This window comes from Rhinatrema bivittatum, chromosome 14, assembly GCF_901001135.1.
Source record: "Rhinatrema bivittatum chromosome 14, aRhiBiv1.1, whole genome shotgun sequence".
In the NCBI taxonomy this organism is placed as follows: domain Eukaryota; kingdom Metazoa; phylum Chordata; class Amphibia; order Gymnophiona; family Rhinatrematidae; genus Rhinatrema; species Rhinatrema bivittatum.
The window spans coordinates 37150929-37165889 of NC_042628.1; the positions used below are offsets into that span (position 1 = coordinate 37150929).

A 14961-nucleotide genomic window follows, 5' to 3' on the forward strand; every position below is an offset into this window, starting at 1 on the left:
ATTAAGTGACCAGTACCAATTAAGGTTCCCTGTACGTACCAGGATCAGTCCAGACTGCTGGGTTATGCCTCCCCTCCAGCAGATGGAGTCAGAGAGAAAACTGAAAGCACCCCCTAGATCAGAGCTTTCCAAAGTGTGTGTCGCGACACTTTACTGTGTCACTTGAGGTGTGCCGGTGTGTCGCGCAAGCCCGGTGCACGTGACACACCGGCAAGTGCAGGGACCGGGAACCCATGGCTCCGAGCCAGATATGCTGCATCTGGCTCGCAGACAAGTATCGCCACACTTTCCCGCTGACCCAGCTGCTCTCCGGTCCTCCTCCGCCCGGGCGGAACGCGGCAGGACAGCTGGAGTCAGCGGCACCGGCGTGCTCTCTTCTTCCCGCCCCCCCCCCCCCGGAAGAGGAAGTGGAGAGTATCGGGTGAGTGCGCGACAAGAAGAGGCCACGCTAGTGCGCTCGGCATTGGCCCGAAGAAAAGAAGACTGCAGCGCGGCTCGGAGGAAAATGTTCAACCGCGGCCGATGGGACTCCGCCTCCGCGAGGGCTGAAAATGAAGAGGTTAGCGTTGGGAGGAGGCTGCCGCTGCCGCGAGTTCCCGGGGTGGGGGAGAGAGAGAGTGAATGCTTGCTCATTCACTCTCTCTCACCCCCACCCCGGGAACTCGCGGGGTGGGGGAGAGAGTGAATGAGCAAGCATTCACTCTCTCTCACCCCCACCCTGGGAACTCGCGGGGTGGGGGAGAGAGTGAATGAGCAAGCATTCACACTCTCTCTCCCCCACCCCGGGAACTTGCGGCTGCGGCAGCCTCCTCCCAACGCTAACCTCTTCATTTTCAGCCCTCGCGGAGGCGGAGTCCCATCGGCCGCGGTTGAACATTTTCCTCCGAGCCGCGCTGCAGTCTTCTTTTCTTCGGGCCGATGCCGAGCGCACTAGCGTGGCCTCTTCTTGCCGCGCACTCACCCGATACTCTCCACTTCCTCTTCCGGCCGCGGGGCCCTGTGTGTGTGTATGAGAGAGTGAGAGATTGCATGTATGTGAATGATTGAGAGCCTGTACATGTGAAAGAGAGTATGTCTGTGATTGAGAGCCTGCCTGTGAGAGAGAGAGCATGAATGTAAGTTTACCATTGGGAACCTGTATGTGTAAGTTTGTGATTGAAAACCTGTTTGTGTGAAAGAGTATGTGTGTATGATTGAGATCATTTGTGTGTGAGAGAAATCATGTGTATGTATGATTAAGAGCCTGTGTGTATAAGTAAGAGAGAGATCATGTGTGTCTGTGTGTGATTGAGAGCTGGTTTAGGTGATGGAGCATGTGAGTATGTGATTGAGAGCCTGTGTTTAAATGAGAGAGAGAGACCATGTGTGTCTGTGTGTGATTGAGAGCTGATTTAGGCGAGGGAGCATGTGAGTATGTGATTGAGAGCCTGTGTGTAAATGAGAGAAAGAGAGGACATGTTTGTAAGCATGTGAATGAGAGTCTGTGTGTGAGAGAAAAAGACAGCATGTATGTGTGTGATTGAAAGCCTGTGTGTCTGTAAGCGTGAAAAGATAGACAGCATGTGTGTAAATGTGTAATTAAGAGCCTATATAAGTGAGAGAGAAAAAACATGTGTATATGTGAGTACTGAGAGCATGTGTGTATAGGTGTGTCATTGAGAGCCAGTGTGAGAGAGAGCGCTGGTATGTGACTGAGAGAGGAGAAAGTTCCAAGCAAACCACCCCTCCTCCTGCTAATTCAGAACAATCTCAGGACACCTGGATATCAAACGTTCCCAGGTATGCAGAGCAAAAAAATGTTTGTATCCTTATTATTTTTCATTACTGGGTCTTTGTGTCTGCTATTTTGAAATATTTTGTTGGTATCTGGAAATGTTTTATATGAGTTTTTAATTATTGGATATTTCACTCATCAGCTGTTTCGAAATATGTTCTTTTTGTTAGTACAGTTTTACTGCTGATGATTTTATATTTCTTGATTTGTTTTATAAGGATGGGTGATGTTTCTTTTTTCCTTTGTTACACTGCATACAACCTCTGGTTTGCTAGTAGACTGAATTACTGTGTCCCGAAATTATGTTTGTCTAAAAAGTGTGTCACCAACATGAAAAGTTTGGAAAGCTCTGCCCTAGATATACTGGTGTGCCACCTGCCATCCTTCAGTATTTCCTCTGACTCCAGCAGATTGAGAGGCATAACCTGCGGTCCTGTCTGTTCTGACTAAAACAATCTTTCAGGTGTTCTTTATGATTTTTATAACTGTGCTGGCTAGATCAACTGGTTTTATTCTCTTCCTTGCTTAGTGTAAAAAAAAAAAAAAAAAAAAAAAAGTTGATATTTTTGTAGCAGTTGTTTGTTGGTTTTGCTAGCGCAGCGTACAGGCAGGCACTGAGAGCTTGGCTCTCATTGTTTTACCCGGATTAGTGTCCCTTTTGGTCTTGGGGGAAAGTTTACCGGTGGGCCGGTCACCCTCCCCCCCCCCCCCCCCCAGAAGTACAGTGATTCCAGACTTTGATCTGAAGAGGGCTTTACTTGAAAAAAAAAACAAAAAAACAAGAGTGAATAAAAAGTGGATGCAGGACACATAAGCCCTGTTGGTAGCAGGCAGTGATCCATTTCCAGCCCTAGCCTGCCGCGCTGATAATTAGCCTGACCAGGGACTCCGGAGGGGGTGGAGGTTTTCACCCGGCGTTAGAGGCGCTTGCACAGGGCTCCTATTTTTGGCGCGCTTTTCTTCTGCCTCCTCGATGCCGCGTTCTTCGGCCTGCACGGCCTGCGGTAGGGCGGGGCGCGACTCTCCCCGGGGGAGAGTCGCGCCCCCGGGGAGAGTCGCGCATTCCCGGGGGCGAGTGACCCTCCCGGGGGCCGAGCGCAGCCCGCAGCGGCGCGGATCCGTCCTCCTCGGCGCGGCTGAGGAGGCTGTCGGTGCCGCGATCGTCGGCCCCGCCTCCCAGTGAGGGGGAGCCGGCGGCCATCTTGTCCACGAGGCAGCATGTTGATTCTGCCTCTGAGGAGGAGGATTTTCCTCCGCTTTCACCGCCGGCTTTGAATCCTCATAGTGGCTCCGAATTTGATGCCCCAAGAGCCTCCCCCCTCCGGTGCGTCCTGTGGGGGGATCAATTAAAAGGAAGGTGCCTTTCTCCTCCAAGTTTGTGCTGTTGATGCACCAGGCTTTTTTGGAGGCAGAAGCAGGCTGGGAGCCAGACGAACCCCCCCCTCTAAAAGTGCCTAAGGTGTCCTTGGTGCAGGACAAATCGGGAGACCAGGAAAAGGCTGAAGCTCCGGGCAAATCAGGAGCTTGTTCCCTTGGGGGTGCCGATGATCCGGGGTTCCCGGATCTCACCCAGGGCTCACCGGATGGGGCAGGGGCCGACATCTCCGACGCTCAGGGGTCTCTCGACGGGGACGACCCCCCTGGTTTTACGCCTGTTTGGCAGGGACGAGCTGAACTATTTGATTCTTCATGTTTTGAAGGAGCTGGAGATCCCAGCGCCGCAGCAGGACACGGATACTTCCACTGGGGACGTAGCTATGGCGGGTCTGAGAGCCCCCCCGCAAATCTTTCCCTTGCACTCTAAGGTATTACAGATCGTATCTAAGGAATGGGAGGTTCCAGAGGCATCCCTGCGCGTTAGCAGGGCAATGAATAAATTATATCCTCTGCCCTCGGATTCGTTAGAGATTTTTAAGGTCCCTTCGGTGGACTCAGCAGTCACTGCGGTGGTTAAGCATACTACCATTCCCGTCACGGGAGGGGTAGCCTTGAAAGATCTCCAGGACCGGAAGTTAGAGGTCCTATTAAAGCGCATTTTTGAGATAGCGGCTTTAGGAGTCCGGGCTGCGGCTTGTAGCAGTATGGTCCAGAGGGCCACACTGCGCTGGGTGCAACAATTACTAACCACCCAAGAACTCCCGCCGGAAGAGGCGGAGCAGGCCAATTGTGTGGAAACGGCAGTTGCTTATACAGCGGATGCCCTGTATGATTTGCTAAGGACCTTGGCCCGCACTATGTCCTCGGCTGTTGCGGCCAGACGACTATTGTGGCTCCGTCGTTGGTCGGCAGATGCCTCTTCTAAGTCGCGACTAGCTTCTTTTCCCTTTAAGGGGAAGTTGTTGTTTGGTGAGGAGTTGGATCAACTCATCAAAGACTTGGGAGACAATAAGGTGTATAAGTTGCCGGAGGACAAGCCCCGACAATTGCGGTCTTTCGGAAACACGCGGTCCCGATTTCGAGGGCAACGCCGGTTTCGCACGGGAAGGGGTGGATCTTTTCCCCAAAGGCAGCAGGGCCCCAGGTCTCAGTCTTGGACTCCTTCCTTTCGAGGCAGACGACCACAACGAATGGGTTCCTCGCAGGGTTTGGCCACAGGCAAACCTGCGCAATGAAGGCGCGCGGGCCCATTCCTCCTTCCCACGCATCGGAGGCCGGTTATCCCAATTTTGGGAGGAATGGGTCAAGATCACTTCAGACCAGTGGGTCCTCGACGTGGTGCGTCACGGTTACGAGTTGGATTTTGCTCGGCCTCTCCGGGATCTTTTTATGATATCTCCTTGCGGTCCTCCAGAAAAGCAACTGGCAATAGCCCAAACCGTGGCCCGGTTACGATCCCTGGGGGCAGTGGTGCTCGTTCCGCCGGATGAGACCAGAACAGGTCGGTATTCCATTTACTTCCTGGTTCCAAAGAAGGAAGGTACGTTCCGGCCAATTTTGGATTTGAAGAGAGTAAACAGGGCCTTGCGCGTTCCCTGTTTTCGCATGGAAACTCTTCGATCTGTTATTGCGGCCGTCCACAGGGGAGAATTTTTGGCTTCTTTGGATCTGGCCGAGGCGTATCTTCACATTGGGATCAGGGAGCGCCACGAGAGGTACCTGAGGTTCATGGTGCTCGGGGAACACTTTCAGTTTTGCGCCCTCCCGTTCGGGTTAGCCACAGCTCCGAGAGTGTTTACCAAGGTTCTCGTCGTAGTTGCAGCCTTCCTGCGCCGTCAGGGAGTATTGGTGCATCCCTACCTCGACGATTGGCTTATCCCGGGCGAAGTCGGAGGACTCGTGCAAGCGAGCAGTGCAGGTGGTGGTTCAGCAACTGCAGTCGCTAGGTTGGGTAGTCAACTTTGCAAAGAGCCAGCTGGTTCCGAGTCAATGTTTGGAATTTTTGGGAGCACGTTTCGATACCTTGGTGGGCAAGGTATACCTGACTCAGCAGAGACTGGAGAACCTGATGCTTCAGGTACAGAACCTACTGGATCTCCCCTTACCTACGGCATGGGATTATTTGCAGGTCATTGGACATATGGTTTCTACTCTGGAAATGGTGCCGTGGGCTTTTGCGCATATGCGTCCTTTGCAAACCGCTCTTCTTTCTCGCTGGGACCAGAAAACCGGGGATTACGGTGCCCAATTGCCGCTGATGGAACCGGCTCGGTCCAGTCTAGCTTGGTGGTTGATCCCGGACCACCTCTTGCAGGGGGTAGATCTCGATCCTCCTCAGTGGGTGGTAGTGACGACGGATGCCAGTCTAACGGGCTGGGGAGCGGTCTGTCAATCAAGAGCGGTACAGGGAACGTGGTCCCCTCGCCAGGCCTCTTGGTCCATCAACCGTCTGGAGACCAGAGCGGTACGTCTAGCCTTGCGCCACCTTCTGCCCCTGGTACGTGGTCGGGCGGTTCGAGTCCTCTCGGACAACGCAACCATGGTAGCATATATAAATCGCCAGGGCGGTACAAGAAGTCGACCGGTGGCGACCGAAGCAGCGTTGATGACCTGGGCGGAGCGTTATCTGTCCTGCATCGCGGCCACCCACATTGCAGCCGTAGACAACGTTCAGGCAGATTATCTCAGTCGACAACACTTGGACCCCGGAGAGTGGGAGCTCTCGGCCGAGGCAATGAGTCTCATCACCCTACGATGGGGGATTCCGCACCTAGACCTGATGGCGACTCGGCACAATGCAAAGGCGGCGCGTTTCTTCAGCCGATGGCGAGAGCACGGGTCGGAAGAGTGGATGCACTCGTGCTTCCATGGCCTCGTCACGTCCTCCTCTATGTATTTCCTCCATGGCCTCTGATCGGCAAGGTGTTAAGACGCATAGAATTGCATCGTGGTCGGGTGATTTTAGTGGCCCCGGAGTGGCCAAGAAGACCACGGTTCGCGGATCTGGTTCATCTTGCGACGGACGAGCCTTTACGTCTCAGTCATCTTCCGAACCTCCTTCGGCAAGGGCCGGTATTTTTAGATCTGGCGGATCGCTTTTGTCTGGCGGCTTGGCTTATGAAAGGAGACAATTAAGGAAAAAGGGTTATTCTGAGCCTGTCATTTCCACACTGCTTCGGGCACGGAGGCCCTCTACTACGCTTACTTATGCTAGAGTGTGGAAGGTGTTTGACTCCTGGTGCGGTGTCTCGAAGATTGCGCCACGCCGGGCTTCTGTAGCTCAAATCCTTACGTTTTTGCAGGATGGCTTGAAGAAGGGTTTGGCTTACAGTTCTCTGAGGGTTCAGGTAGCAGCTCTGGGGTGTTTGAGAGGAAAGGTTGAAGGGTCCTCTCTCGCCTGTCACCCAGACGTAGCACGCTTTTTACGTGGTATTCGGAACTTGCGTCCTCCGCTGCGGCCTCCTTGCCCGTCTTGGAATTTGAACTTGGTTCTCAAAGGCCTCAATGCGGCCCCCTTTGAGCCTCTCAGGCGGGCCTCCTTAAAGGATTTAACTCTCAAGACGGTGTTTCTCGTGGCGATCGCGTCCGCTCGTAGGGTCTCTGAGTTGCAAGCTCTTTCATGTAGAGAACCGTTCTTGCGTATTTCGGACTCAGGTGTGTCGTTGCGTACGGTACCTTCTTTCTTACCTAAGGTGGTATCGGTCTTTCATGTAAATCAGACGGTGGAATTGCCTTCCTTCTCGGCGACATAACTACAGTCTTCTCAAGGGTCAGATTTGAGAAATTTGGATGTTCGTCGAGTGCTCATGTGATACTTAGAAGTTACCAATGATTTTCGACGGTCTGATCATCTGTTTGTCTTGTGGCATGGCCCCAGGAAGGGGCTTCAGGCGTCCAAAGTAACTATTGCCCGTTGGTTGAAGGGCTCGATCGCTGCCACATACATTGGTGGCGGTAAGGCTGTTCCTGAGGGGCTCAAGGACCATTCTCTCCGTTCTCAAGCGACTTCGTGGGCAGAAAGTCACCTGGTTTCGAGCCAAGAGATTTGCAGGGCGGCCACTTGGAAGTCGTTGCATACTTTCGCTCGACATTATCGGGTTGATGTTCGAGGGCCATCACCTACTTCCTTTGGAAGCGTACTTCGAGCAGGACTCTCGGGGTCCCACCCCATTTAAGTCAGCTCGGGTACATCCCAGCAGTCTGGACTGATCCTGGTACGTACAGGGAAAGGAAAATTAGGTTCTTACCTGATAATTTTCGTTCCTGTAGTACCAAGGATCAGTCCAGACGCCCGCCCAGTAATGGTGTTTCAGGAGAGTCCGCTCGTAACAGTATCTTTTCCACTCTTTCAGGTATCGATAACTTGATACGGTAAGTGATTATTCATTTCGTTGCCTTTTGGCTTTGTTTGCTTGGTTGGCTCAGTAGTGTTTGAGCGATGTTAATGCTTACTTTTGCAGAGTTTTACTACTTGATCTAGCCAGTGGCCATTGTTAATTTTTGGCTATTTTTGGCGGAAGGATGATCCACTTCTTCTGCTTTGATATCAGTTATACTGAAGGATGGCAGGTGGCACACCAGTATATCTAGGCGGTGCTTTCAGTTTTCTCTCTGACTCCATCTGCTGGAGGGGAGGCATAACCCAGCAGTCTGGACTGATCCTTGGTACTACAGGAACGAAAATTATCAGGTAAGAACCTAATTTTCCTTTTGCTGGGAGAATGGGGTTATAACAGGGGTGTGGGAAGGGGAAATTTGGGAGGGCAAGTGAATTCGGGGAGGGAGAGGGATTTGAAGGTAAGGGGGAGGAGGGACTCTTCATTTCCTAATGCAGCAATGGACGCCAATGGGTGATAGGATTTGCAGTGGTGTCAGCTTTAATTTGTGAGCAAGTGTATAATATATATATATATATATAAACACACCCACTTATATATTTATATATATATATATATATATATATATATATATATATATAAATATATATATAACTATTAAGTGGGTGTGTTTATATATATATATATATATATATACTATATATATATATATATATATTTTTATATATCTATATCTATCATATATATATAAATATATCTATAGTATATACTATATATTTTTTTTTTTTTTATATATATATATATAAATATATAAGTGGGTGTGTTTATATATATATATATATATATATACTAGCCGTTAAGCCCGTAACAACGGGCTCGGTCCGTTTCCTTCCCACTCCCTCCCCCTCATTCTCCCCCCTCCTTCACTCTCTCCCCCCTCCCTCTCCCTTCCCCCTCCCTCTCTCTCCCTTCCCCCTCCCTCTCCTCCCTCTTCCCCTTCCCTCCCACCCCCCTCTCCCCTGCATCCCCTTCCCCTCCTCCCTCCCTTCCTCCCACCCTCCTTCACCACCCCACTCTCCTCTCTGCGCTTCCCTCTCCCCTTCCCCTCTCCCTCCCTCCCTCCCCTCTCTCACCTTCCCCTCCCCACTCTCTCCCTCACCTCCCTCTCTCACCTTCCCCTCCCCCCTCTCTCTCTCACCTCCCTCTCTCACCTTCCCCTCCCCCCTCTCTCTCTCACCTTCCCCTCCCTCTCTCGATCCCCTCCCCTTTACGATCGTCCACAACCGGCAGATCTCGGGGGGGGGGGGGTGTTTACTCCCGCGGGCGCGCGGCGCCGCCACTTCTCCTCCCGCTCCTGCCGGCAGATCTCGGGGAGGGGGGGTTGTCACTCGCGCGCGCGGCGCCGCTACTTCTCCTCCCGCTCCTGCTTCGCGGCCGCCGCCGCTCCTGCGGCCCCACCGCCATTTTTTTTTTTCCGGGCACGCACGGCTCTGACCAACGTGCTGGCCCGCACATGCGCGGTAGAGCTGCTCTCTACTGCGCATTTGCGGGCCGTCGGTCAGAGCCCATTTATAAGGTAGATATATACACTAGCTGTACCCCGCCACGCGTTGCAGTGGCAGAGTCAGGTTCTTTTCCCTCCCTCCCCCTTCCCCTTCCCCTTCCCCTTGCTCATTTACCTCAGTCACTCACCCCCCTCACCTCCCCCCTCATTCTCCCTCCCCTCACTGTCACCTTCCCCTGTCTACTGCCTACCCTTCAGATCAGAAAACTTTTGTCTTTCTATTTCTGTGGGAACCCCCCCACTCCAAAAAAAACCCCAATCCCAACCACCCCCCACCGTCCTGCCCCCCACCAAGACCTGGGGAATTAAAATTGTTGGTGCTACATGTGGTCTGTCCCTGGGCGTCTGTGCGTGTTATGTAGCCAAATAGGAGAGTGCCTAACCAAATTTGTACTTCCAAATTTGTTTTGTGGTCTGGGGAAGGCTATTTTGGTGCATTCCCGAGATCGTGCAAGTTTAGTGTATGTATTTGTGTGTGAACCTCCCCCTTCCCCCAAAAAACAACCCTATGAGAAACGTTCTCTTAAACTAACCACCCCACACTCTCCTGCCCCTTCCTCCCCCAGCCCTGCGAAAAACAGTAGCCCACCCCCTGCCCCCCCAGAGTTGCCGAATGAATGAAACCTGCCCCCCCCCTCGTGATCCCTCCCCAAGATGTTCGCAATAAATTCATTACCACCCCCCACTCTCCAGACCCCCCGAGACCTGATAAAAATGTCAGTCGGTGGAGCGGGCATTCAGGAGCGGTCTGGGAGCGATGTATTGGCGTTGGTCCGTCGGCTGCGAGCACTGAAACGGGTTCCGACAGCCCTTTGCCCTTACTATGTCAGTGGGGTGGAGCAATGGCAGCGGTAGGTCCTCTAACATAGTAAGGGCAAAGGTCCGCCGGCTGCCAGTCTTGAAAATGGCGCCGAGGGGCCCTCGCCCTTACTATGTCACATGGGCTACTGCTGCCATTGGTGTCCCCGAGTGGCATAGTAAGGGAAAGGGCCGTAGGCGCCATGTTGATTGCTGGCAGCCGACGGCCGTAGTGCAGAAGATGTGTCCCGGATCAGTCCTGGCCCCCCGCTGGAGCCTCCCGGACTTCTGTCAGGTTTTGTGTGTGTTGTGAGGGCCTGGGAAGTAAATAAATTTGGCATGTATGTGGGGGGTGTGAGGAGGGTGGTTTTGTGTGTGTTGGGAGGCTGTGGGAAGTAAATCAATTTGGCATGTGTGGGGGGGGTGAGGAGGGTGGTTTTGTGTGTGTTGGGAGGCTGTGGGAAGTAAATCAATTTGGCATGTGTGGGGGGTGTGAGGAGGGTGGTTTTGTGTGTGTTGGGAGGCTGTGGGAAGTAAATAAATTTGGCATGTGTGTGTGGGGTGTGAGGAGGGTGGTTTTGTGTGTGTTGGGAGGCTGTGGGAAGTAAATAAATTTGGCATGTGTGTGTGGGGTGTGAGGAGGGTGGTTTTGTGTGTGTTGGGAGGCTGTGGGAAGTAAATAAATTTGGCATGTGTGTGGGGGGTGTGAGGAGGGTGGTGGGTGTATTTTATCTGTAAAGGAAATAGTTATCTTCCGGCGAAAAAAGTGCGTGAATGTGTTAAAATGGAAGTGAAACGTGGTCCTGGACTGGCGAAATGATTAGTGTAGCGTGTGTTAGTGTAAGGTGTAATAGATGGCGCTTACATCCAGCAGATGTCGCTGTTTTCTCGAAAAAATCTTTAAACCTATTTTACCTGTCACAGGTGTGACATATCTGTAATGTAAGTAGAGAAGAACCTTCCTGTATGTGAAATGAAGGTTGTGTCCAAATTTGAAGGCAATCGGTTCAGTGGTTTCTGAGATTAGTGATTTTGTCCAAACTATTTAACATTTTTATTTATATAGATATATATATCTGTATCAATCAGCTGCAAATAGAAGGCAATCACACTGCCAGCTAGAAACTAAAAATGCCAGTCTTTTTTTGTCTTTAGGATATGCTTTCACTGGTTAGGTTTCTTCATTATTTTCCTGGAACTTACTCAGGAAATTACACATTTTTAATCATTTTTGAGGTGGTGAGGCTCATCATCCATTTCATTGCTAGCAAATCTCAGGGTGAACAAAACCATTGTTTCCAGCTATGGGGAAGAGGAACTTGTGTGCTTTGAGGCATATACATACTGCAGTCTAAATGCTTACTGCATGCAGTGGAAGAATGAGGAGCTGACGTGCAAAAGAAGTATTGCTGCAAGGTCAAAAGTGCCATGGCAGAATCCACCAGCAACAGGAGCACCACAGGACTGTAACTCGCAGAGGTTGCTGGGCTCAATTTCAGGTTCAGAAATCTTCAGGAGACGGGAGAGCGTTTTGCCTACCTCTGTGGCTGCTCCTGGTGTACTATCAGTGCAGTTTATACAGTATAGGATGGAAGGACTGGTGCTGGTGGCATAGCTTTAAATGGTCCAGAGAAAGCTGGGAACCCTCCTAGAATGACATCTGGATAAAACCTGTTTTCCAGCTATTCCAGCAATCATACTACCAGTATAAAGTTGGTACTGGCAGACAGTTTGCTGCTAACAAACTAATAGAAAAAAAGAGAGTAATTTTAGTGCCATCTAATGGTTAAACTGATCTATTACATCCCTGAGCACTGCTGGAAAATTGTAGTAGATTATATATTCAACCTATAGGTAAAACACGGCATAATATTGACCAGTTAAGTTAATATACATTGGGGTAAAATTTCAAAGTCTTAGTTGCCTGTTATCCAAGTAAAAATAGAGTTAACCCACTTAAGTTGGCTGTGTGGGAGTAAGTGGATTTTCAGTCACCTAAAACTATGCATGTACTTTCATAATGCACAGAAACTTATCACATAAAAAGGGGGCATGTATCTTACATTTTCATATCATAACACTACTAACTGTATACCCCTGTTTTTCTTCGTTTAAATGTACTTGCATAACCCAATTTTCAGATTCCTTGTATTCAGGCACCTATGTTTGAAAATTGCCTTGTTCTGTGCAGGCTTTCAAGTATGCATGTACCTTTGCATTTAGGCACCTTAATGACTATTTATTTTTTTTTGCATAGGAAACCATAATCTGTTTCTCAAAAGCAGAACCATAAATTGAGTGCAAAAGGTATATGTTGTAGTAGAGTTCCCTCTCTTCCACGATAGAGTTGTAGAGAACTTTTCTATTCAATTGTACTGTTATTACAGCATCTCAAGAATAATAAAATAAAAACTGAAAACAAAGGTCCTTAATCATAAAGCATTTGGGGATGGGCTTAAAGATCTAAACATGTATACCTTGGAGGAATGATGGGAAAGGGGAGACATTTTAAATACTTCCAAGGAATTCAAGAGCATGGGACAAGCACAGATGTCTCTGAGGTGGAGAGGGAAGGGACTATAAAGCTGAACAGGAGATGCGGATGAGCAGACCGGTTGGGCCATATGGTCTTTTTCTGCCGCCGTGTTCTCTGTTTGTATTTTATGTTTAAAGCTTTTTAATAAATTTAACTCTCAAGTAAAACAGTACATATTTAGTTGCCAGTTTTTGAATCTATCTGTATAGCTGGCTCTCTAATGATGTGCTGACTTCATGTCTATTAATCCTAAAAAAAATATTTCTTGCCAATTTAGGCGAAGTCTGATGATCGGTTATATATAATGTTACCTTCCCCTGGCCAGATTCACAGCAGCCCCAAGAGGTTCATTGTGTGAAAGAGCTGCTTTTTTTGACCCCATACTTTTATTTTCATGGATATTTATGCTGCTCAGTGAATAATTTTGTCTTATCTTTTGCAGGGTCTGTGCACTGTGTTACTGAGAAGGGGAAGACAACCCAAACCTTGAATACTGAGAGCCCACTGAAAATGCTTCTGTTTTTAGAGAGAAGGGAGGTTTTGGTGGTAGTCACTGAGAATTTCCTCTTGTCTCAGTACACAATCAGCCCTGAGGGAGTAGCAGAAGAAATAATGAAGGTAGGAGAGGTGGGAATACTGCTGAGTAAGCATGGAACAGAAACTTAAAGGGGGATTGGACAGATGTGAGAAAATAGCAACATGGAACACAAAATATGTTTGAAGCTCCAATTGTACAGTAACTAGATCAGGTTTTTTCCATTTGTCAGTGATTTCGTTGTGTTCCTGTTGTATAGCACACCAGATAGGATGATCATGCCTTTCTTTCAGCATTTCTGCAATATGTATGTCATATTGTCATACCAATGTAGAAAGGCAGGCATGATGACCCAATTGCTCACGGCGCCATTATGCAAGGGAACAGAGTTGGATTTCTGACTTGAGTTCCTTGAGGTAAGAAAAAAAACTTTTTGCGTCAACCTGTGATTAGTGTATTATGCTACTTAAGAGGGTCCTGTGGTCGATTTTTGACTCTCCATCATTCCTTGAACTGGTGGGGGCTGGATGTGCCCTGACAGTAGCACTCACTTTGCTTAAGTTAAAAGAAGGGAGAGGCTTTCTTGGTGAAATATAGTGGTAATTATAGAGCAGTATTGTAATTAGTCATGTAGGAATCTGCTTCTTGTTGTAAACTGTAGAGGATCATTGCATCATTTGATCTACAATATATATGTGGGGGAAAATGCTGGAGAGAGGCTTTACAGGAAAGGATGACATTCTTGTAGTGTTCAGACATCTGTAGCAAACTTTGCGCAATCTTATTTTGTTTCATCTGAAAGTGCTGACTTTGTTGATAGGTGAAGCTTAGTGGAAAAACAGGACAGTCTGCAGACATCATTTGGGTTGATCGCAGTCTCCTAATTACAGCAACTGGAGAGACCGTCATTAGGTAAGAGTTTATCTGGCACTGATCAGCAAATGAGTATCCCAGATTAGTGTAACTTTGAAACATCATATACTGTATGTGTCAGACGAGTAGGTGTATGTGGTGTACTTTGTACTTTGATACTTGCTAGCACAACCGCCCCAGAAGTGCAAAGGATCTTGTGAAGAGATAAGAGAGTGAAGTATTTAATTTAGATATGCAGAGAGACTGTTTTTGATCATAAGAACTTTCAAGTGTTCCCCATTGCTTTGTTTCTTGATGTTGTTTACAGTTATGGCCTGATAACTCTCCTGTACATCCCTTACTGGGCTGTTTTATTGCTGTTGATAAAATATTTGATATGGTTTTGTCTAATTTAAGATTTATTTAGAATTTATATACTGCAAATCAGAATTTCTTTGCGATTCCTAAATAAACATTCATAAATATTCATAGATATTTATTGTCATGGTTCCGCCTGCTGTGCAATCTTCTCATGCCAAGGTTCAGCCAGCTGTGCAGTCTTCCCTTCACTAGGAGTCTTCAGTGAGCCTTTCTCACTACCTTGCCAGTTGCCTCCTTGCTGATCATACTATGCCCAAACCTCAGCCCTACTTAATCCAGCTTGTCCAGTGCTCAGTGCCTCTCCATTGAGTCACCTCGGCTCTCTGACCTGACCACTCTTTCCTTGCTATTCTGCTTTGCCTTGTAGCCTACCTAGGCCTCCTGCCTTGCTTTGTGCCCTATCTTGACCTCTTATCTTGCTCTGTGACCTCTCTTGGCCTCTTGCCTTGCTTTGGGCCCTTCTAAGCCTTCTGGCCTTGCTCTGCAGCCTCTCAGGCTTCCCTGCCATGCTCTGTGCCGTCCTGGGCTTTCCTGTTCTACCTTGTGGCCTCCGGGCCTACTAGGATTACCTTGCTAGCCTTGTGCCCTCTTCCTTGTTTCCTGTTGCCTGTCTAATCCTGTACTTGTTCAGTCCCTGTCTAAGCCTGTCCCTGTCTAGTCTAGTCCCTGTCTAGTCCTGTCCATTTGCAGTCCCTATTTAATCTTGTCCTTGCCAATGTTCTGTACCCAGCTCTCCCTCATCCAGCCTGCCTTGTCTCGCCACTCTTATGTTCTACAGAAGACAAATCCTACCAGCCCCCAGAACCA

At 49.1% G+C, this 14961-nt stretch overlaps 1 protein-coding gene across 5 annotated transcripts in view; it reads left to right on the top strand.

Annotated features, from left to right (window-relative positions):
• Positions 1 to 14961, top strand: part of IFT140 (intraflagellar transport 140) — a 298079-nt gene that overhangs the window by 47720 nt on the left and 235398 nt on the right. For all 5 annotated transcript variants that reach the window (XM_029577418.1, XM_029577414.1, XM_029577415.1 and 2 more), the window contains exons 6-7: positions 12829 to 13004; positions 13742 to 13833. In XM_029577418.1, the coding sequence (XP_029433278.1) occupies positions 12829 to 13004; positions 13742 to 13833 (268 nt within the window). The remainder of the gene's footprint in view (positions 1 to 12828; positions 13005 to 13741; positions 13834 to 14961) is intronic.